Raw genomic sequence first — 24,871 nt, forward strand, 5'->3', positions numbered from 1 at the left:
TTCTCTCATGTTGTGAGTGGATGGGAGGGAGGGGGAGAGGGAGGGAGGGAGGGGAGAGGGGGAGAGGGAGAGATGGAGAGGGGGAGAGAGAGAGAGAGAGAGAGAGAGAGAGAGATTTTTGGGGGGGGGGGGAGAATAGGCATTTTTATCACCCTGTATAGTAAAACTACTGTACATTACATTGATATATTAGGTATGTTAAACTGTTAAACTGAGTCAACTGCTTTTTTAATTTTCTTTCAGGTATTTGCCAAAGGGAACTTCAATGCAAGATCTTCATTACCAGTACAAAATAAGCTAACTTACAATATCAGTATGCCATCTGGTCAAACGTTAGACGAGAATACTTTCCAGACCTCACCACACCTCTGCTTTTTACAAAAATACCAACTTTCCACACTGCATTGGAGCCAAAAACATATATGAGTGATTGAGCCAACTGGAAGCGGTCCATTGTATTATAATTACAAATTTTTTTCTCAATCTTGCTACTAGCTATGCATGGTGCCAACTACAAATTCATTTTTGTTGATGAGGGTGCATATGATAGGACTGCTGATTCTACAGTATTTACGGATAGTGTTTTTAAGAAAAATATTGGTGAGGGCTTCTTAAATATTCTTCTTTCCAGGGTTTCAATGAGCCTATGCCCTCTGTGTCTGTTGGAGAAGAAGGTCTTGGTTTGATTACTGAACTACTTAGACCTTATGCACGTCAATGTTTGACCATAAAAAAACATGTACACAACTAGCATCTCAGTAGAGCACGAATGAATATAGAGTGCACATTTGGTATCTTGGCCAAGAAATGGAGAATTTCCATCAACCATTAAATGTTAACCTTTCTTTGTGAGAATCCATAATATGAGGCTACTGTGTTTTGCGTAACTTTGTCAGAGAATGTGATAGTTTCAAAACTGAGGATACCTTGTCAGTCGAAGATTTATATGAATTGAGTGAAAACCATCAACCACCAACAAAAAAACAGCACAGTTCATAAACAAGTTTTGTGATTATTTTATCAGCGAAGCAGGAGCTGTCCTTTGGCAAATCGAGAGACTCAAATAAATGAAGTCAATAGAATGACTGTTGAAGCAAGAATGTGTACCTACTATTTATCATAAATATAGTTTAGTGGGTATAGTCAGCTTGGTGTTTTAATTTTGTTTCACAACAACATCCACGTGCATTTTAGCAAAAAATAAATAAGCTGCTACTATTTCAAATATTCATAACATTTTGAATTTTTTCCCCTATTACTACTGAGAAAAAACGAAGGACGTCCTCCTAAGCATAATGTAGAAGAATTAAGATTATGATTTAATGAGGTAGAAGTACAAGTATTCCCTTTTATCTGTATTCATAATTATTACCTTATACTTGCAAGGACTTAAGAATAAATAAAACATTTAAATAGTTACTGAGGTTATTCCTCTCATCCAAGGACCACTGCTCAAAACCCAGTAGGAATGTACAAATAACTTCATTCCAAGAATTTAGTTTTAATCGCTTATTACTGTAAACTTCAGAACTTGTGTCCCAAATTGTGGGTTGTTGTTCAACGGCACAAATGAAATCTTTGGTATTCAGTTTTGTGTCCAATAACTTCCGGCACTCTTTCAGTGCTCCTTCCACCTTCACGTTTCCGCCTTTTGTCATGTGTACACTTTCACATTTTTGCAGTGACACACCGCATTTCATTAGACATAATGACGTAAAAAAACAGTGTACAAAAACGAGTGCAAGGAAAACAGACTGCTCAACTGGCTAGAGCTGATTACTAAAGTAGCCTGAACAGCAAGAGATTTTTGCGCCACCAGTGGCCTAGTATAATAACAGTAGCATCAGTGGTGGCGCAGCTGACTGCATTGCCTGGCGGCCTAGTGTAATAAGGCCCTTAGGACTAAAGATGGTAGGGAATATGAACTGTGAAACTGAAGCTTCGACCGTATTAGAATGGCCCTCTTCTACCAAGTCAGGCCTATAAGCCCAGAATGACCAACCGGTACCACTTGGGTTTTGGATGGTTTGAGCTTTAACCTTATGCCCTGTGCCCATTTTGATACTGCACACAGGTCAGTATTGAGATTCTCAGCTGCTGTCTTCAGGTTTATCAGTTTTGCACCTAGAGACAACTGGAAGCCATCAGTGGTATTTGCAGGCCAAATGCATCATTTATGTACAGTGAAAAGAGTATAGGACCTAATACCAAAAGCTGGGGGATACCTGAAACTACGTGCCTCCAATGTGACTTTATGGTGCCGTGCATGACACATTGCTGTCATGATGTCTGGTATGAGCAAAACCATTGCCCTGCATTGTACTTGGTAAGAAATTTAGGCTGCTAAGTTTGGCAAGTAAAATGTCATAGTTCACAGGATCAAAGGCTTTATGGCATGTAAGAAGCACATTATAACATTACAGGTTGGTATTGATCTATGAGGTCTTGAATATCTTATTTGTATCGGTCAGTTGGTATGGAGAAATTGAGATTTGGGGGATTTCTTTATATAGTTTTGCGTGATTAAGTCCCGATGCTATGCAAAGCTGTCATTTAGTTATGCACTATTTGCGATCTGTTATGTGTTACCTTCTGATAATAAATAATATTTTTTTTCTGATTATCTTTAAAATATAATGACGAGAAATGTTTGAGATCATTAGGAATAATGTTTTAATAACTGTGTAGACGATGTGACGTTATTCGGTTACTCTTTAAAAAAAAAAAAGGAGTGTTAATTGTGCATTTATGGACAGTCAGTGTTGGGATCAGTGATTACGAGATTCCAGAAATAATTGAGTGGACAAAGTTCAATTGTCATGTAAGGTGAATTATGACCTTGAAATTGGTTGCAGATGTACGCAGGTCACTTTTGTGACAGGCTGGTAAGCATCGCAAGTGTGTCACGGTATCAAGACAGCTTTCGTGCCGCCAATGGTTTGCTTTTAAACTCGAGAAAATACAATTTACGCAAGTTCTTAATTATCGCGAAAGGGTAGAATATTTGATGAACCATTGTGGAGGATGTAAGTTTGGATAGAAAGATGATTTCAAAATCCAATATAAATCCTGTTGATAGAAATAGCCTAGCAGCCCAAAAGCACATACGTGGTTATCAGCAGAAACAGTGTACTATTTTTCGTGCACACGTTTACACTCTACATCGAGGTTTGGATGATTTGTGGGTGAGAAATAAACTTTTGAAAGCATTTGATTAAATAAAAGGAAAAATATAAAGCAGTTTATTTGTATATTTTGTTATTTCATGAACAGTGATATTTTCATATAGTGGTGTAGAGCCTTACGTATTATTAATATTGTGGCAGACTGGTTGTAAGTGCTCTTGTTACAAGTCGAGTTTTGGGCCTGATTAAGAGTAACTGGTTCTTAAAGTCTCAAAGGTTAAGTGAAGAATAATACCACACTTAATAAAGTTGCATCGAAACCCACTATCTTTATACTATATTAAGCTAGCTATTCCGGAATCAGGTGATACTGTGGCCGTGTGGTTGTGTGTTGTCGACAACAAGTATGTAAACACTAACATAAACATTTCTCATGCTCTGATATCGACGAGGAAAGAAGAGATGACAATAACGACATACACGTATCCATATACAAACAGTATACATGGCGCCTTGCGGTTAAAGACTGATTGAAAACACTTGTAGTTAAGGACTGACTTCAGATATGGGAGAGGGAGAGAGAAAGATATTGCAATTTTAAAATTACCTTAGATTAATCAGTCGTCCGGGAAATTTGCCAAATGGTATAGACCAACATACGCAGTCTGCAAGGTGAAGGCGGCAAAGCCCGGACATGTCGAGGAAGCATTCTACACCTGGCTCTAGTTTCTGAAATTTTATTGCTTTGAATTCCAATGTTCGCAATGCTGGCAACACAGATATGTGACGAATTGCATCTCCATGAAGACAGTCACAGTAGGATATTTTGAGTCTGTAATAAAAATGTGAAACAATACATTATTAGGACCAAGAGAAATGAAACGAGTAGTGTAATTGAGAACTTGGACGGGAAGTAGATGGTAAGAAGCTAAAGGGATGAGAAGGGAAGGGTGGGGTGGTGGTTGGTGATGACAAATTAAAAAGCAATAAAGGAAGTAATTAAATCATGCATAGAAAGTAAAAAAAAATATTAGGACTGTGCATGAGTTCAAAGCATTTTTCCTTAAGTTTAATTAACACAACGGATACACATAACACAGACTTTACTCGTCAATAAAATATTCTCCTTCACTATTTACAACAGTCTGCTAATGCTGGGATAACTTTTCAATTCAGTGACTGTAGAAATCACATGGTTTTGAGGAAAACAACTCATTGAGCCATGCTTGGAGCATATTTTCAGCTGGAAAGGCGCGAAAAAGGTAAAAATCTGAGGGTGTAAGATAGGTGAATACTGTGAATGTACAATGACATCCCATTCCAACTTCTGTATTATGTTTTCTGTCAGTCTAGCACAAAGCGTGTAGCGTATCATGGAGTAGCATCAATTCATGCAGTATTCCTGGTTGTTGTTCCTGCATTCAGGGTGTATACGCGGACAAGGAAAAAAAATTCCCGGATTTCCCGGTTAAAAATACACTTTCTCCCGGATGAAAACATACTTGTTCTGTGTTATTAAGTGACAGTATATTTTCCCTTGGACCTATAAAACTTCAATCCTTTGAATGGTTATGTTTTTATACACAGGTGTAGAATTTCCCGGCACTTTATAAAATGGAAGTTAGGGAAGAAAACTCCTTTTGGAAAGATGTTTGATGTACAGCAACATGTGCGCTGCATATTTTCACATTACGAAAGTATAAATTCGAATTCCACCAAACACCGCATGTTACTTTCCGAACAACTGTAATAGAGATTGCGACGTGTTTTTGTAAGTCAGTCATAGCTCATGTCACGTGCTCCCGCCAGCCGATAACCAAGGGCACACGATGTAGTCATCACTGTTAAGTACCGCGGATAAACAAATGGGAAAAGTTAATGTTGCTACAAGAAAAGAAAAGCTTTCACATATAACATTGGTCTCTAAGGTTAATAAGCAGCAAGAGAAGCTAAGCTTTCACATATAATGTTGATATTTTTTGTGCATGTTGCACTTTAGGATATATCACATAAATGTGCCAGTAAAATTTTTAACGGAGTCCAGTGAATTGTCCTCAAAATTTTCCACAAATAAATTAGCTACTGCAGAGAAGAGAGAACTTCCCGTAGCACTACATCAGTTTGCTCATAATAACGACATGAATGTCTGATCTTCTGGGCTCGAAATACTTCTAAATGGCTCGCCATCAAACGTTCTGTGATTTACGAAATTCATCGTACATTCTCGCACAGTTCAATTTGCGTAAAAGGAAATTTACTTTGAAAGCAACGCTTTTCAAACCACCATTCGCAATATTTTCCCGTGACCTGTTAGAAATAGGTTCGTTTTAGTAGTCGTCAGCGAGCGCCAGATAACAGGTGCCACCAAGCTTTGACAGCTGCTATGACACAGGAAGCCAGTGTGTTCGTACATGTAAAACGTTAAAAGATCTTACATTATGTCATAAAAGAAAAAAAGACATCAGAGGATACTCCAAGAGCATCGGAATATCGTGAACCATACTAAAATGGTACATTTAAAGTGCATACTTAAGACCACATTCATATGTCCAGATTCCCAATGAAGTAGGTCTCGACCTGATATTAAGCTTTTCGGTGTGGGTTTTGGGATGTAAATCTTCTTGGAGTACCAGTACTGTATTAACTCATTTTTGATTCTTTCTTATGGCATACGTGCTAGAAGATGAAAACGAGCTACAAGATGAAAAGGTGCACTTGAAATTCAGCGAGCAGTTGAAATTAGCCAATAGTGTGGAACTAAACACTTTGTTTCAAACACACTGACTGCCTCAGCGTAAAAGATTGATAAGAACCAAATTTCTTTAGCAAACCAACAAAAATACCTTCACTGTTCAACAAGGCAATTAATGCACGGCTGTCAAAAAAGTGGAAATAAAATCTGAAGCTAATAACGTATATTAGCCTTCTGTAATTATGTTAGTGTATTTTAATTCACTTGATAGCTCCCGGCCACAGAAATCCATTTTGTTTTCATTTGACATGAGAGGAATAAATGAAGAGGAAACAGAAAAATCACTAAATGTAAAAACGGGTTACGTGGAGACTACACACTTCTCCACTATAACTCAGACTGCTCTGCGCATCAGCCTCGGATCTACATTTCCGAACCGGGGCAATACTAGATAGTGGCGCCGCCCCGCCCAGCCCCCTACCTTGGGCATTTGAGATACGTCAAAAATATAAAAAATCGAATTTTCAAAAATCTGTTCATTTTGTAGTGCACAGCTTTCTGAAGAGTCTGATACATAAAACACACATGTTTGAGGAAACGTAAGACATGTTATTTGGTCTTAAACGTGTGCCAGATTGCAGTGCCAACCCTCTTCACACAGCATTCTTCTACCGCACGTCACTGTATTTTGTTCTGTGGAATTGAGACGAGTATATTTTCTATTGGATGCCATCAAACTATACTCAGGACAGCGGAAATTAAAATCTCCTGCTCCCAGTCACCAGGTTTGACATCCTGCCCCTATTTTTAAAAAAAATCTCCCAATTAATACTGGATGGGATTATTTGTAATTGGGAGAACAAGAACTCTTCAGGAAATTTGCACTCTTTATTGCCTGTTAGCTAATAACTTTCTGTTTTGGATGAAATAAAATTAAATATAGGATACATAAAACCAGTAAAGACAAGAGACAAGCAATACAGTACACATTTCTTCAATCCTTAGCTCCTAGAATTGTTTTCTCTCTAATCCTGCTACAGCTTTACGTGGTGTGCTTTCCTTTCTGTGAAAGAAACAATTTCCTCATCAAAGTTCGTCAAACGTTTTGCTACATGAAAACTCAAAATATCATTGTCTAATACTGCGTAAGCTGTTAATACAACGCTTGTATGAGCACTGTGTTTTGTTGTTGTATATGGCACACTTCCTTTGCAATTTATGTTTTATTTTCCTTTTTTTCTCGTTCACGTTTTATTGTTGCACTATTATTCTGCAGTAGCTGTATACAGTAATATCCTTTGTTAGAGTATCGATTCTTACCGGTCAAAATGACAAAAATTTAACTGAAAACTAAAACAACAAAAAATTCTCGGAATTCTAAAAAAAAATTCCCGGGTTTTTCCCGGATCTCCCAGTTGTCCCGGGTCGTATACACCCTGTGGATTGCATCTAAAAGGTGTCTCATTTGTTAACAGTAAACATCAGCAGTAGCGGTTACACCTCAAGGAAGCAATTCGTAGTATGCCATACCATCACTGTTCTGCCAGACGTAAACTGTGATCAAAAATATCCGGACACCTGGCTGAAAATGACAAGTTCGTGGCGCCCTCCATTGGTAATGCTGGAATTCAATATGGTGTTGGCCCACCCTTAGCCTTCATGACAGCTTCCACTCTTGCAGGCATACGTTCAGTCAGGTGCTGGAAGGTTTCTTGGGGAATGGCAGCCCATTCTTCACGGAGTGCTCCACTGAGGAGAGGTATCGACGTCGGTCGATGCGGCCTGGCTCAAAGTCGGCATTCCAAAACATCCCAAACGTGTTCAACAGATTCAGGTTAGGACTCTGTATAGGCCAGTCCATTACAGGGATGTTACTGTTGTGCAACCATTCCCCTACCGGCTGTGCATTATGAACAGGTGCTCAATCATGTTGAAAGATGCAATCACCATTCCACAGTGGGAAGCAGAAAGTGCTTAAATCATCAGTGTAGGCCTGTGGTGTGGTAGTCCCATGCAAAACAACAAGGGGTGGAAGGCCCCTCCATGAAAAACATGACCACACCATAACACCACCGCCTCCGAATTTTACTGTTGGCACTACACACTCTGGCAGATGACGTTCACCGGGCATTCGCCATACCCATACCCTGTCAATGGATCACCACATTGTGTATTGTGATTCGTCACTCCACACAATGTTTTTCCACTGTTCAGTTGTCCAATGTTTACACTCCTGACACAAAGTGAGGTGTTTTTTGGCATTTACCCGCATGATGTGTGGCTTACGAATAGCCACTCGACCATGAAATCCAAGTTTTCCCATCTCCCGCGTAACTGTCTTAGCTCTTGCAGTGGATCCTGATGCAATTTGGAATTCCAGTGTGATGGTCTGGATAAAGGTCTGCCTATTACAAATTACGGCCCCCGTCAACTGTCGGCGGTCTCTGTGAGTCAACAGACAAGGTCAGCCTGAACACTTTTCTGCTGTACATGTCCCTCGACATTTCCACTTCACTATCACATCGGAAACAGTGGACCTAGGGATGTTTAGGAGTGTGGAAATCTTGTGCACAAACATATGACACAAGTGACACCCAACCACCTGATCACATTCATGCTCTCTCACAATGTCTAATGACTACTGAGGTCACTGGTGTGGAGTACCTGGCAGTAGGTAGCAGCACAATGCACCTAGTATGAAACACATGTTTCTGGGGGTGTCCAGATACTTTTGATCACATAGTGTATAACACTACCTCATGTGGATGCCCCCAGATCTTTGCACGGGGATCTTTCCTTTCTTTTCCTTGTACTAGCATACAGGCACCATTTCTCATCACCAGTTACGATACAGGGTAGGAAAGGTCAGTGTTGTACACAAGCCAACTGGTGATGTGCAAGCAGAGATGCACATATGGCCATCCGCTGATTTTTGTGATTTTTGCTTTAAAGCATCTGGTACCTATATACCCGATTTTTGAATCTTCCCTCTCGAATGCAAACTTCAAAAGATAGAGGAATGATCACAGTCCATCAAATGTACCAGTTCTGAAATACACTGATGCAGATCATTGTGGATTAACTCTGAAGTTCTTTCTGCACCTGAAGAGTCACTAATGTCAGAACGATCCTCCTCAAAACGAGAAAACCATTTTCTCACAGTGCTCTCTCTAGCATCATTATCCCCATTTATGGAGCAAATGTTTCTGGCTGCCTCTGCTGCCATCACATCTCTGTTGAACTCAACCAGAAGACTATGTCGAAGATCTTCCGATTTCTCCACTCGGCATTCCATTTTCTAGTGTCCACAGCTCGACTCATTTTCTCCAAATGACAATATGTTAAATCAAATAGCAACAGTGAACTAATGACTTCTCAATGTCTTCCTGGTCACTATTCATTGCATCTGTAAGATGTCCCCGCTGTTGACTAGAAACTCGTAGCAACCGAAATACCAACATGGAAAACAAAAGCACTACGAACTTGTGCACCAACCTAATATATAGCAACACTGATGTATAATAATAATAGTCCAAGAACTGAAAGAGGGGCAATGAACAGTGAGACACAGTGTGATTTAGTGTGAGCAGTCAGACACTAACGAACACTAAATCTGAGAGAGCGGTACAGTCCTTTGAGATTACAATGGTGGTGTGACAGAGCAATGGTGTTTCACCACTGTTGTTCAACATACTATTAGACAGATATGTCTGTCAATGGGGAAATAACTGAAGATCCAGAGAATTTATAAACCAATCTGGCTAGAAAACAAAACTGAAGGACTACATATTCACAAATAAAAGTATCTCGGGAAGATGATACTGGCAAATGGCACTCGGGAAGGAGCTCATGGACAGAGAAATCAAAAGATGACTACAGCAATCTGGAAGACTGGAAACGTCTACAATGAATCGTGCCTATCCGGTAATGTAAAAATGACATCCCTTATACGGCAAGAGCTGACAACACTTAATGTACCCAGGAATGTTACTGAAAATGATTGTTTCGACGGTCTAGGTCTTACGGTGTGGAGAACCATAGTGCCGCATTACGTTCAAATATCTGAACACAGTAAACTCACCAGTTGACGTTACTGTGACAGTCCCCCTTCACCGTGTGTTTCGTTCCGGGGTTCCGTTTTGCTACGACTCTATTTTTATGGACAATAATATGCAACCGCATCGAACGGCGCAGGTATAGGAGCTCTCAGAACGAGAGGATATTCAGCAAAGGGACTGGCCTGCCCGTTGCCCCAATGAGATACATTGGGAAGACGTGTTGCAGCATATCCACATTCAACAACAACCATCCAGCACTTGTCAACTGCACTGTGGAGGAACAGAACGCCTCACCACACCAACTCCTTACCAACCTTCTGGCCAGCAGGCGAGCCCATTGCAGACCGTGCACTGCCATCTGTGGTGATCACACATCCTAGTAAGGATCGTGTCCTATGTTTTGTAATGTCCAGGAGACCATCATAAATCAGTGACTTCAGTGTAATTACTGTCTTTGAATAAAAAAGTAACATCTGTTCGTCTCATTGTGTATTTCTGTCAGTTACCTTTTGCATTGTAATGTAGTGGTTCTTTCTAAGTACAATCCAAGTTTGATCAAGCTATGTTATTTGGCAGTGAAACATTATGTGAAGGTTACTTTTGTCCTTTAAGATTTGCACACCAGTGTAATAGTTATTACATTTTGAAATAAATATTGTCAGTGTTCTGTTTCCCCACCACAAATATTTGTGTGATACAAGTTCTGTGCTGTGATTGGCTCAGTCCAGGAAACCAAAGAAGTGGTACATGATATTGCAACTTTTTGAAGTTTGTATTTCATATTTATATACAAACTTCCCCATTCCTAAAATACACTTTTTCAATGCACGGGTGCATTAAAGATCTCTAGAAAACATAATGTTCGAAGATACAATTTCAGTGAAAGTGAATCGACCCGTCCCATCAATACCATGAATTCAGTGGAAAATTATTTACATAAGAAAGAAGCAATGTTGGAGAATCCCACTAGTGTTTTATCTCCAGCCACAAACGCCTATGCCTATGTTTATTGATAATCGAGTCTAGCTTCCAATTTGTCAACTTGTGATGTAATCAAGTCCAACACCTCACCTGCACCTACGAATACTGTGGGTAACAGAAACAGCAGTAGAAAATAAAAACTCTATATACACACATCAAAAATAGTTTTGCATCACCCCTGTTCCCAGAACTCCTGAAGATAGATGTTGACTGTGGATATCATATCACAGACACAGTCCCTTTGACTGTTCAGAGATGTCACTAAACCCACCCAAAGATGTAAACGATCATATACAAGCAGCACCTATTAGAAAGAGGGTGTCCGACAGCCGATCAGGTCCAGTCATTCCACCAGGAAGGAGATACACAGCTCATTTTGTCTGTAACTCAACCAAGCCTAGACAGTCAATACCGCAGTTCGATTGTGTCCACATTGTTACTTTCTGCCAGGAAGGGCTCTCAACAAGGGAAGCATCTTGGCATCGTGGAGTCAACCAAAGCGATGTTCTTCGGACATGGAGGAGACACAGAAAGACAGGAACTGTCGATGACATGCCTCGCTCAGGCCACCAAAGTACTACTACTGCAGTGGAAGACCACTACCTATGGATTATGGCTCGGAGGAACCCTGACAGCAACGCCACCATGTTGAATAATGCTTTTCGTGCAGCCACAGGACGTCGTGTTGCAACTCAAACTTTGCGCAATAGGCTGCACGATGTGCAACTTGACTCTCGATATTCAAGGTGAGATCTGTCTTTGCAACCACGACATCGTGCAGTGCAGTACAGATGGGCCCGACAACATGCCGAATGGACCACTCAGGATTGGCGTCACGCTCTCTTCACCAATGAATGTCGCATATGCCTTCAACCGGACAATTGTCGGAGACATGTTTGGAGGCAACCCAGTCAGGCTGAACGCCTTACACCCCCTTTTCACCAAGTGCAGCAAGGCAGAGGTTCCCTGCTATTTTGGGGTGGGCCGTGGTATGCCGCTGGTGGTCACGGAAGGCATCGAAATGGCTGTACGGTACGGGAATGCTGTCCTCTGACTGATAATGCAACGATATCGGCAGCATATCGGCAAGGCATTCATCTTTGTGGATGACAATTCGCGCCCCCGTTGTGCACATCTTGTGAATGACTTCCTTCAGGATAATGACGTCATTTGACTATAGTGGCCAGCATGTTCTCCAGACATGAACCCTATCGAACATGCCTAGGATAGATTGAAAAGGGCTGTTTATGGACAATGTGACCCACCAAACACTCTGAGGGATTCTATGCCAAATCGCCATTGAGGAGTGGGACAATCTGGACCAATAGTGCCTCGATGAACCTGTGGATAGTATGCCACAACGAATACATGCGTGCATCAGTGCAAGAGGACATACTAATGGGTATACAGGTAATACAGGTTGGCTGGCAGCTTTTCTAGGAGCTCTTTGCGGTGTGGGGGAGTAGCCATGTATGTGAAAAACGGTATCCCATTTGAGTCAATTGATGTTTCAAAGTACTGCACTGAAAAGGTGTTTGAATGTTGTGCAGGTGTGGTTAAATTTAGTGGAGCTAAACTTCTTACTGTTGTTATTTATAGATCCCCAGACTCCGATTTCACAACATTTTTGCTAAAGCTAGAGGAGGTTCTTGGTTCACTTTATAGGAAATACAAAAAGTTAGTTATATGTGGTGACTTCAATATTAATTGTATAAGTGATTGTGCAAGGAAAAGGATGCTGGTAGACCTCCTTAATACATATAATCTTATGCAAACCGTATTCTTTCCAACGAGAGTGCAAGGGAACAGTAGAACAACCATAGACAATATTTTTGTTCATTCGTCATTATTAGAAGGGCATTCTGTTAGCAATAAGGTGAATGGCCTTTCAGATCATGATGCACAAATTTTAAGTCTAAAAGATTTTTGTGCTGCTACACATGTTAAATATAGTTACTAACTTTTTAGGAAAGCTGATCCAGTTGCTGTACAGACTTTTGTAAACCTTATCAAGGAACAAGAGTGGCAAGATGTTTATAGTGCTGATACAGTAGACGATAAATATAATGCTTTCCTCAAGACTTTTCTCGTGCTCTTTGAAAGTTGCTTTCCGTTAGAACGTTCAAAACAGGGTACTAGCACAAACAGGCAGCCTGGGTGGCTGACTAAAGGGATAAGAATATCTTGTAGAACAAAGTGGCAATTATATCAAAACGTTAGAAACAGTCAAAATCTAAATGCAGCAGCCCATTACAAACAGTATTGTAAGGTGCTTAAAAAAGTTATTAGGAAGGCAAAAAGTATGTGGTATGCAGATAGAATAGCTAAGTCTCAGGATAAAATTAAAACCATATGGTCAGTCGTAAAGGAAGTGGCTGGTCTGCAGAGACAGGTCGAGAATATAGAATCAGTGCGTAGTGGGGATGTCCGTGTTACTGATAAGTCACATATATGTACAGTATTTAATAATCACTTTCTGAATATAGCAGGTGAACTAAATAGAAACCTAGTCCCAACAGGGAATCATATAGCGCTCTTAGAGAAAAGTGTTCCGAGACTGTTACCTGAAATGCTCCTCCATGATACTGACAAGAGGGAGATTGAGTTAATAATTAAATCACTAAAGACCAAGAACTCTCATGGATATGACGGGGTATCTAGCAGAATACTGAAGTATTGTGCCACGTATGTTAGCTCAGTACTTAGCCATATCTGTAACTTTTCCTTTAGGAGTGGTCGGTTTCCTGACCGATTAAAGTACTCGGTAGTGAAGCCACTTTATAAAAAGGGAGACAGGGATAATGTTGACAATTATAGACCTATTTCTATGCCATCAGTGTTTGCTAAAGTTATCGAGAGGGTTGTATATACAAGGTTACTGCAGCATTTAAATTCACATAATTTGCTGTCAAATGTACAGTTTGGTTTTAGAAATGGCTTAACAACTGAAAATGCTATAGTCTCTTTTCTCTGTGAGGTTTTGGATGGATTAAATAAAAGGTTGCGAACGTTAGGTGTTTTCTTTGATTTAACGAAGGCTTTTGACTGTGTTGACCACAAAATATTACTGCAGAAGTTGGAACATTATGGAGTAAGGGGAGTAGCTTACAATTGGTTCGCCTCCTACTTTAAGAACAGAAAGCAAAAGGTAATCCTCCGCAATATTGAGAGTGGTAATGATGTTCAGTCCCAATGGGGCACTGTTAAATGGGGCGTTCCCCAAGGGTCGGTGCTGGGGCCACTGCTGTTTCTTATTTATGTAAATGATATGCCTTCTAGTATTACAGGTGATTCAAAAATATTTCTGTTTGCTGATGACACCACCTTGGTAGTGAAGGATCTTGTGTGTAATATTGAAACATTATCAAATAATGTAGTTCATGATATAAGTTCGTGGCTTGTGGAAAATAATCTGACGCTAAATCACAGTAAGACTCAGTTTTTACAGTTTCTAACCCACAATTCAACAAGAACTGACATTTTAATCAGACAGAATGGGCATGTTATAAGCGAGACGGAACAGTTCAAGTTCCTAGGCGTACGGATAGATAGTAAGCTGTTGTGGAAAGCCCATGTTCAGGATCTTGTTCAGAAACTAAATGCCGCTTTATTTACCATTAGAACAGTATCTGAAATAAGTGACATTTCAACACGAAAAGTAGTATACTTCGCATATTTTCATACGCTTATGTCATATGGTATTATTTTTTGGGGTAATTCTTCTGATTCAAAAAGGGTATTTTTGGCTCAAAAACGGGCTGTTCGAGCTATGTATGGTGTAAGTTCGAAAACCTCTTGTCGACCCCTATTCAATAGTCTGGGAATTTTGACATTGCCCTCACAGTATGTATTTTCTTTAATGTCGTTTGTTGTTAGCAATATTAGCTTATTCCCAAGAGTTAGCAGCTTTCACTCAGTTAATACTAGGCAGAAATCAAATCTGCATGTGGAATGCACTTCCTTGACTCTTGTGCAGAAAGGAGTGCAGTATTCTGCTGCATCCATTTTCAATAAGCTACCACAAGAACTCAAAAATCTTAGCAGTAGCCCAAACACTTTTAAGTCTAAACTGAAGAGTTTCCTCATGGCTCACTCCTTCTATTCTGTCGAGGAGCTCCTGGAAGAGCTAAAAAATTAAGCAAATTCCAGTGTTACATTCTTGATTTTCTTTATTTAAACTAACGACTTGTCGCCTGAATATGTTTCTTATATTTCATTTTATCTGTTTCTACAATCGTGTTATAATTTCATGTATTGACTCGTTCCATGACCATGGAGACTTCTCCTAAATGTGGTCCCACGGAACAATAAATAAATAAATAAATAAATAAATAAATAAATAAATTAGAGGTAGCGGTGTGTACAGCAATCTGGACCACCACCTCTGAAGGTCTCGCTATATGGTGGTACAACATGCAATGTGTGGTTTTCATGGGCAAGAGTGGAAATCATGTTCATGTTGATCCCTATTCCAATTGTCTGTACAGGTTCTGGAACTCTCGGAACCGAGGTGATGCAAAACTTTTTTTGATGTGTGCAAATTGATTATCAATCTGAACAATATAGCTGTGAGTTTTGCAATTATTTGGTATGAATTAAATAATTCTGATAATTGTAATTTGAAAATGAAATTATATAAAATTTATGATACAACTTGTAACAATGTTCTCTTTATCTTCTACATTTTTCCATAGCATTTATAGAAAAGCAAATAAAGTAATTTTTTTTACTAATAAGATGAATTTTATTACTCTCTGTTGTTCTTATAATTATTAACCCATATCCATACACATTACGAAAGTGTATGTATGTATGTATATATGTATGTGTGCATGTCTCACATCTTCTCCTAAACCACTGGATGGACTTCAACCAAACTTGGTACACATTTTCCTTAATGTCTGTTCCGTTGTCCCACAAAATATTGAACAGCATGCCAAATGTCCCGTTTTTTCATACTTGGCATTAACCTCATCTTTTTTGCTTCATTTTGTGTTTTTATCAATTTTTATGTCACTTTAGTATCACAGACATAGTTTTTTAATATTTCCGTGAGTCTTACTTTGTCTTGAATGTAAAAGTGGAATAAAGAAGCTTATTTTCGTCACGGGATGAAGAGAGGTGCGAACAGAAGATTTTACATCCTCGTGCTCCCTGCCAGTGACTTATGCATGAGCTTCACTATTTGTATCGATTATTTACTGCTGCAGAAATGACAGACGGATATAACAAGTTTTTGTTAAAGAATGTTGTAGGATTATCAATGTTCAACTCTATTTGTAGTTAAGAATTAACTGTTCACTGTTAGATGACATTAATTTTCAGGAGATGCAACCGACACGATGTCTTTGGATTGTTATAGACAACAATGAGAAGTAGGTAGCAGTTTCAACACTGGGTTCCCATTAATCTGGGGAAAAGAAAGTGTTCTTTCTCAAATACAATGAAAGAAGAGATCCCTTTCTCGACAGAAACCATGAGTATAGAGGTAGAACATATATTGTATAGTTTAGTTTTTTCCACCGAACATGGAGGACATGCCAATATAATGCAGCACATAAAGAAAAAGAAGCATCTGTTGGCAGTTGCTGCGAGAACTTCTAGCAGCGTAAGTTTCTTTGTAGGTACAAATAAACTGCAACCAGAGGAAGACAGACGTATCACTGTAGAATAACTGCCACGTGTGTCCCCTACCGCAAGACACACTCATTCATTATGTTCAATGGACTGCACATCTCTTCTCATCAGAGGCCCACTTGAGAAGAAATTCACTTGTCCTAGCACAAAATGTAAGTCAATTTTAGTGAACATTTTATTGTCATATGCAATGAATGAAGTTCAGTCAAAACTTAAAGATGATAAGTATATGTCTGTAGAGGTCGATGCATAAAATCACAAAAGCTTAAAGCTAGTGCCAATTCTAGCTAGGTATTCCATTCCCACCAAAGGTGTTCAGTGCAAAGTAATCTGTCTTCAGAACACTGGAGGAGAAATGGCAAAATTATTAGCTAGTTATATTCTATATACTGGGTGATCAAAAAGTCAATATAAATGTGAAAACTTAATAAACCACGAAATAATGTAGATAGAGAAGTAAAAATTGACACACATGCTTGGAATGACATGGGGTTTTATTAGAACAAAAAAAAAATTGCTAGACACGTGAAAGATCTCTTGTGTGTGTCGTTTGGTGATGATCGTGTGCTCAGCTGCCACTTTCGTCATGCTTGGCCTCCCAGGTCCCCAGACCTCAGTCCGTGCGATTATTGGCTTTGGGGTTACCTGAAGTCGCTAGTGTATCGTGATCGACCGACATCTCTAGGGATGCTGAAAGACAACATCCGACACCAATGCCTCACCATAACTCCAGACATGCTTTACAGTGCTGTTCACAACATTATTCCTCGACTACATCTATTGTTGAGGAATGATGGTGGACATATTGAGCATTTCCCGTAAAGAACATCATCTTTGTCTTACTTTGTTATGCTAATTATTGCTATTCTGATCAGATGAAGCACCATCTGTCGGACATTTTGTGAACTCTTGTATTTTTTTTGGTTCTAATAAAACCACATGTCATTCCAAGCATGTGTGTCAATTTGTACCTCTCTATCTACATTATTCCGTGATTTATTCAGTTCTCAAATTTATACTGACTTTTTGTTCACCTGGCATTTTAAAACAGAAAAATATAGTTGACAAGATTGTCGCATTTTGTGCAGATAACTGTAATACCAACTTTGATGGGTACAAAGGGCAGGAACAAACAATGTTTATTCCAAACTGAACAGTGTTCTCAAGATAAACATTGAAGGCATTGGTTGTGCAGCCCATGTGGTACACAATGGAGTTCAAACAAGTACAGACATTCTTGCCACTGACACAGATACAACAGTGAATAACATTTTTCAATATTTTCACATTTACACTGTGTATATGGAGGAACTGAAAATCTTCTGTGATTTTGTTGATACTGAATACAAGCAATTTCTAGATAGTATTAAACCCAGATGATTGTCATTGTTGCCAGGAATTACAAGAGTTATTGATATGTATGAACCTTTGTAATCTTATTTTCTCTCTCAGGATAGGTGTTCTACAGTGCTGAAATAATTTTTTGATATCGCACAGTCAGTTCTTTGGCTTCATTTCACACAAGGCCAACTGAAAATGTATTCCGATTCAGTCCAAAAGTTGGAAAGAACCATGACTTCAGCTACATGATCAGCTGAGAAGTTAGAACTGCTTAAAGGAAAAGTTCAGTAACAGGAAATTTAATAAATTTCAAATTTCAGTTATTTCTTTTCAATTTTAATTAACTTGTAAAAGGGAATATTTTCACTCAGTCAACATACGAGACAATTACCAACTTATTTTATGACACTTCCGTGACTTATTTAGAGAAGCGGACTTCTCTGTTTCAACCTCTGAAATCATTTCATTGGAAAACACTAAAAAATTCTGTTTCTTGGGCTGAACTTTTAAATTGTCTGAAAATTCTTAAGACAGTAGATTCAGATGCACCATTTCGGATAGATGAAGTGGAATTGTTTAGTGGGGGAGAATACGTGAACAACATTGTATCAAATACACTTGAGGAATGAGGAAAAGCTCATTCGGGAACAGGTAAGAGATGGTGTAATGTATTCAATAAACTTAAAAGTATATGTACTTAATGTAAAAATGTAGACACACTTTTGAGTTTTGCTCTTGCTACACCAGGTACAAACACTGTTGCGGAAAGGGTATTTTCAACTGTGAATTCCCTTAGGACTGATGAGGAAAATCATTCTACCACTGAAACTATAGCAGCAGTTGTAATAGTTAAGACTCATTATCAAGGCCTTAGCTGCAAGGTGGTCTACAATCTGCTATTAACCAATTCAAAGCATTTGAAAGATATTAAATCTTCTGATAAGTGCAAAGTTAGTAGCAGAGTTCCTCAAACAGAAGCTCAATGTTGTACAGATTTTGACATATACATTAGCGTTCATTTGATAGAAATCATTCTATCACTTTCTCAATACTTTGAATTATAATCAGTTCTTAGAAACACAATGAATTATCATATGAGGCAGGGCCGTTACAAGCAAGTTTTGAAGCGTCTTGTTAAAACATATGCCTTTTTGCTTGCATATACTTTTATTTTTATTTATTTTAGTAAAGCAATGCAGTTATATAGGCACAATATTTTCTTGTTGACTAGCTTATCATTTTCTCCCGTTTTTAATCCCAATTATTTCTGCAAATGTCCTATTTTTTCAAGTGAGAAATCTGGTCACCCTACGGTAAGAAGCAGCTATCCATCATAGTTCAGGAGATATGACATAATAAACACTGAGATGCATGAAAAATGCCACATTTTGCATGACACTTAAATTTATTTCTAGTTTGCTACTCCTCTATTCACAATATATTTCACAGACAGTATCCACATTTGCCACTGAATGTACCTATACAAATATTTTATTGTATGACATATAGTTTAAGAGGTATGATGTCAAACACTAAAATGTGTGAGAAAATGCTGCATCGTGTATGTTGTTTTGATTTATTATGTCTTTGTTGCTAAAACTATTTGCAACAAATGTTGCAGACAGTATCCAAAGCAGATGGACCCAGCCAGATAGTGGGAAGAGGAGGTGTACAGAGAGAGGGGGAGCAGGAAATGGACAGTGAAAAGAAACAGGATGTGCTGGAAAGAGAGATGGGTAGATGAGGAGGAGGACAGAGAGGGGGGATGTGGAAGAGGGAGAGGGAGAGGGGGAGAGGGTGGGAGAGGGAGGGGGCAGAGAGAGAGAGAGAGAGAGGATGAGGAGATGGACAGAGAAGGAAGGAGGAATTGAACGAATGGGATTGGAATACGTATCTGCGCAATGTAGGTCGCTCAGCTAGCTGTACAAAACTGCACTGTAACAGTTAGTGCAAAAGAATGCACAATTTGGACAGTGTTTATGTTGATACCGTGCTTGGCATAAGAGCAGTTGGAGCAGTTAGCAGTTATATGATCCCTTTCGATTTACAGACTATTATTCATAATTGAAAACTCAAGCCAACATTCAACATCTCTGAAGAAGATAATGAAGCCATTACACAACAAGGTAAGTATTAGATTATGAAATATCTTAATTGAACATGTCCTCTTTACAGTCTGCACTGAAATGACACAAATGTGGATACCGAAAATACAGCATTGAAATCTGAACACACGTTATGTACGAATGCGCGGTTTCGCGGCGATATGAATTAATAAAATTTTCTCGGACTTCCAGCCGTGTCAGGTGGTTAAAATCCCACAAGCTTTCAACTGAGCTCTCCTCAGTCATTGTCAAGTGGTAAGACTGACTGCTGTGTCGCCGTGGCCGCATCGTTATATAGCCGCAATGATGGCTGTGACTTCACTGATGCTCTCTTCCTCCCCATATAGGGTAATGTTTTCGTCCTGCGTCTGTCGCATCCTCGCGATGACCCTGCGTCTGTCGCATCCTCGCGATGGCCGGGTCCCTAGCTGCGCTGAGCTGCAAACTGCCGTCCTTATTGATGGTGTTTTCAGAGGTTTTTATTTCAATAGCTTCTTTTATGACACTATCGCAAAATCCCTTCATCCTCATAATGACAGGTGTTTTGCCAAATGACACTTTTATCATCTGACCCCACGGTCGTGAAAAACTGTGAGAATTCTTAGAACACCTCAACAGCATTCACGGTCACATCAAGTTTACAATGGAAGTCGAGACAGATGGTGCCGGTGCATTGCCCTTCCTTGAGGTCCTCGTTCGACGGAAAACCAATGGGCACCTCAGCCACAGTGTCTACAGGAAACCAACACACACAGATCGGTATCTGCACACTCTCAGCCACCACCATCTGGCACAAAAACGTGATGTTCTGAAGACCCTCGTCCATCGTGCTAAAGTCATTTCAGATGCTGAAAGTCTGCGACTAGAACTGAGCCACCTCCAAAAAGTCTTCCGGGAAAACGGGTACAGTCACGGACAGGTGTTTCAGCCTACATCTGGTGTGACATGCAAGAAACACGCCAACAGAGCATAGAGCACCACCGAAGAAGAAAGCAAGAAACTTGTGTTTTTGCCTTTTGGTGGTGCAGTGTCGGGAAAGATTAGCCGGCTCCTGAAGAGATATAACATTTCATGTGTGTTGAGGCCCCCAGAAAAAATTCGACAGCTCACGAGGCCTGTGAAGGACAATCTAGGGCTTAGAACACCTGGAGTGTACAAGATACCATGTCAGAGTGGCTGTTACTATGTCAGCCAAACAGTATGCACTGTGCACCAACGCCAGATGGAACACAAGAGGTATTTATACCTTTGCTATCCAGAAAAATCAGCCGTGGCAGAACATGCCTTAGAAAATGGACACCAAATTCTATTTGACAAAACATCTGTCATTTTGATGACGAAGGGATTTTGGGATAGTGTCATAAAAGTAGCTATTGAAATAAAAACCTCTGAAAACACCATCAACAAGGATGGCAGTTTGCAGCTCAGCACAGCCTGGGACCTGGCCATCGCGAGGTTAAAACGGGCGCGACGGATGCGGAATGAAAACATTACCATATATTGTGAGGAAGAGAGCACCAGTGACGTCACAGCCAGCACTGTGGCTATATAATGACGCGGCCACGGCAACACAGCATTCAGTCTTACCACTTGACAATAAGTGAGGAGAGCTCGGTTGAAAGCTCGTGGGATTTTAACCACCTGACGTGGCTGGAAGCCCGAGAAAATTTTATTGAACACACGTTATTTGTTACATCATAGCAAGAGGAGGGGTACATGTGGGTGCATCAACTGGAATCTGATGTATGTATGAAGAAGTTGCCCATTACTGATTCATACTCTTTAGATGAAAAAAGAATTATAATGGATGTAAATTTTGATGAACATATTAGTTTATTATTTACAACCGGCTGTCATTTACAGAGTCAAATGTGTTGAATAGATCACGAAAGATAATTAACTAATGCTCTTTTGTTGATTAATTCAATACCCGTGTAAAATATAGCTGCATCACTTTGCTGCACAGGGCATTACATGTTTACACTTACATTTCCAGCTGTTTTAGCTGGTGGAACAGCTTGAAAGCGTCATCAGTGTGTCCACCACAAGCGATCAATGATAGCTCTCGCAGTTTTGGGCACCCCTTTGAGATGGCGAGCAATGCCTCATTACCCAGGTCAGGGATACGCCACAAACCAAGTAGCTGCAGGTTTGAGAGGCCTCCACCTCTGAAACACAAAAAATAGTTCTCTGTGTGTATTAAGTACTATTTCTTAGACAAGCAGTCAAAAGCTAATTCTGTGATAAGAATGAGAATTAGTGTCACACAAAAGCTCTGCAAAGGATTTTTTTCTTGTAAAGGAGAGAGTGTGAGATGTGCAAAAATTTTTTGCACTGGGAGAGGTCTCCAGGGGTGGGATGGACATTTTGGAATCATGTATATGGATATGTAGGTTAGGGTCCCAGTATCCTTCTCTGCAGCCATTCACCCTGGTGGACTCTCATCTGCGAGTAATCGACGAAAAAAAATTTCACAATTGTACGTGACTGTCCTAGAGCTTTAAAACCAATTACAATAATCATATGTTCACTGTGGTGTAACAGTTTGCATACTGACCTGATGCGTAGATCACAGGTTCAGACCTTTTCAGGTGCTTTCAAATGTTTATTTTCAAATATTTATAGAAATGACTGATTAAAAATAACTACAGTTAATTGGTTTAAACACATTTTTTTAAAAATTCATAATCCTTTGCTGCATAATTTTAATCAAAATATAGACTTTTTCATTTTATTTTATTTTTTCGACCTTCATTTGGCATCTTTGCACATGTGATTTTAATTATTTTTATATATCTATCATAATATTTGAACATATTAAAAAAAGATGCTGTGACTTACCAAACGGGAAAGTGCTGGTAGATAGACACAATAAAAAACACACAAACACAGATACAAATATCAAGCTTTCGCAATCCACGGTCGAACACTTCAAAATCCCAACCCATCAGTTAAAAGACAAAGAAACGGAAGATAAAACAATATGTCTATATTGGTTGTGTTCCGATGTAAAAGAATGTATTTTTTGATACAGACATGTACATTTTTTTTGGTTGGTAGTCATAATGCAAGTAAGTAAAACATAAATTCTTGTTGCACTATGGATAAAATTAAGCAGATGAAGGTGTAACCAAAAGAAGGGCTTATACATAAAATTAAATTCAACCAAAGTCAGGACGAGAAATAATGAATGCAATAACATGGACAAAAATATAAGATGATCAGATGGAAGAAATTAAGTTGAAACCAACTCAAAAAATAAATCAAATCACATACAAAAAGATAAAAAAAAGATAGAAAGAAAAACTGAGAGCACTTGAAAAAGTTAATATGATGAGTATATTATGAAAAGAATGGATTACTACTCACCATATAGTGGATCTGTTGTGTTGCAGATAGGCACAACAAGAAGACTGTCCAACAAGTAAGCATTCAGCCAAAATGGATTTCATGAGAACTGGACAACACACACACACACACACACACACATGCACATGACCACAGTCTCTGGCTGCCGAGGCCTGACTGTGAGGAGCAGTAGTACGATGGGAGAAACAAACTTGGTGGTGGGGATAAAGAGGGCGCTGGGGTAGGGAAGAGAGGATAGCAGGATAGGGATGGGGGAGAGTAAAATGCTGCTTGTGGGAGGATACAGGAACGAGGTGGAGAGAGGGTAAGGCAGCTTATTGCAGTTGGGCAAAGGGAGAGTGGAGGAGTGGAAGTAAAAAGACTATGAGTGCGTTGGTGGGATAGAGGGCTGTCTAGTGCTGGAAAGGTAACAGGGAAGGGGATAGGTGGTGTAGGACAATGAGTAACGAAGGTTGAGTCCAGGAGGGTTTGGGAATGTGGGATGTACTGCAAGGTTGTGTGTGTGTTTGTGTGTGTGTGGGATTGGGGGGGGGGGGGGGCTGTGACCAAAAGCATATATGTAAGTGTCTTTTAATTATGTCTTCATGCAACTTACCATGTTATCTTTATGATAAGGAGCAATGTATCTTTTCCTACACTGTTGATAAAACAAATATTGCACTGTACAGGCTAGTCTTGAAGCACTGTGTCAGTATTGCAAGTAAAATTATGCTTTGAAAATAATTTTGTTTGTAAGGGGAAACAAACACTTTCTCTTGACACTGAATGTTGAATCAAAGATGTGATGAACTGTATTTGTTTGGACAGTCTCCAGTTACACACTCCAAAAACAAACTTGCAAATACCTGCCAAAATGCGAGAGAAAATATGCTAGAAGACTCTTAGAAAGGACTTGTTATGTCTGACGATCTGTCATTCTACCAGCATTCCACTGTGTGGAAAAAATGGATCCATTCGACTGGGATGTAATTGAAGCCAGAGGCATCAAATGGTTTATGTTGTGGACATTTTGAAATAAAACATCAGCCCAGAATTTAAAAGAAAAGTAAAAAGTGTGTGACTACAAATCCAAAGGTCTCAAGTTCAATCTCTGGTCAACCCTTGGAGTTTTTATCTGTCACTTGTAATTTATTAACACCTGGCAATATTTGATGATATGGAAAATGCCAAGTAATCCAGATTGTACTGCAGGTCCACTACAAATGGTGGGTTAAATCAGTTGGAATATGTGTTAAACTTTAAGCCCTTCTTTAACCGGCCAGGTAATCAGTTCGAAGATGAGAACAAGGCAACAGCATACCACCTCCAACACAACCACTTACTGTGGTATTAAAACTGATCTTCATACTAATCACCGCTTTAATTTTACTAATATTCTTCTGCCTCCACTGTTACTTAATTATTTTTACTTCAAACTGCAACATATTTTTCAGACTTTGCATTTATTTCCAAATCTTGCCTGCTGAAACATAAATGTTGATCAGAATGCATCAGTTACTTTGGAATGCCAAAACACTCAGACAGACAACATTATAATTGGGCTCCTCTACTATTAAATGTGGA

At 39.4% G+C, this 24,871-nt stretch overlaps 1 protein-coding gene across 1 annotated transcript in view; it reads right to left on the reverse strand.

Moving 5' to 3' along the window:
- LOC124552664 (F-box/LRR-repeat protein 4-like) overlaps positions 1-24,871 on the reverse strand; it is a 105,573-nt gene that overhangs the window by 17,726 nt on the left and 62,976 nt on the right. Inside the window, exons 6-7 of the mRNA XM_047126988.1 lie at positions 21,928-22,107; positions 3,733-3,957 (exon numbers count right to left, since the gene is read on the reverse strand). Of these exons, the coding sequence (XP_046982944.1) occupies positions 3,733-3,957; positions 21,928-22,107 (405 nt within the window). The remainder of the gene's footprint in view (positions 1-3,732; positions 3,958-21,927; positions 22,108-24,871) is intronic.

Source organism: Schistocerca americana, chromosome 10 (assembly GCF_021461395.2).
Source record: "Schistocerca americana isolate TAMUIC-IGC-003095 chromosome 10, iqSchAmer2.1, whole genome shotgun sequence".
Taxonomy (NCBI): Eukaryota; Metazoa; Arthropoda; class Insecta; order Orthoptera; family Acrididae; genus Schistocerca; species Schistocerca americana.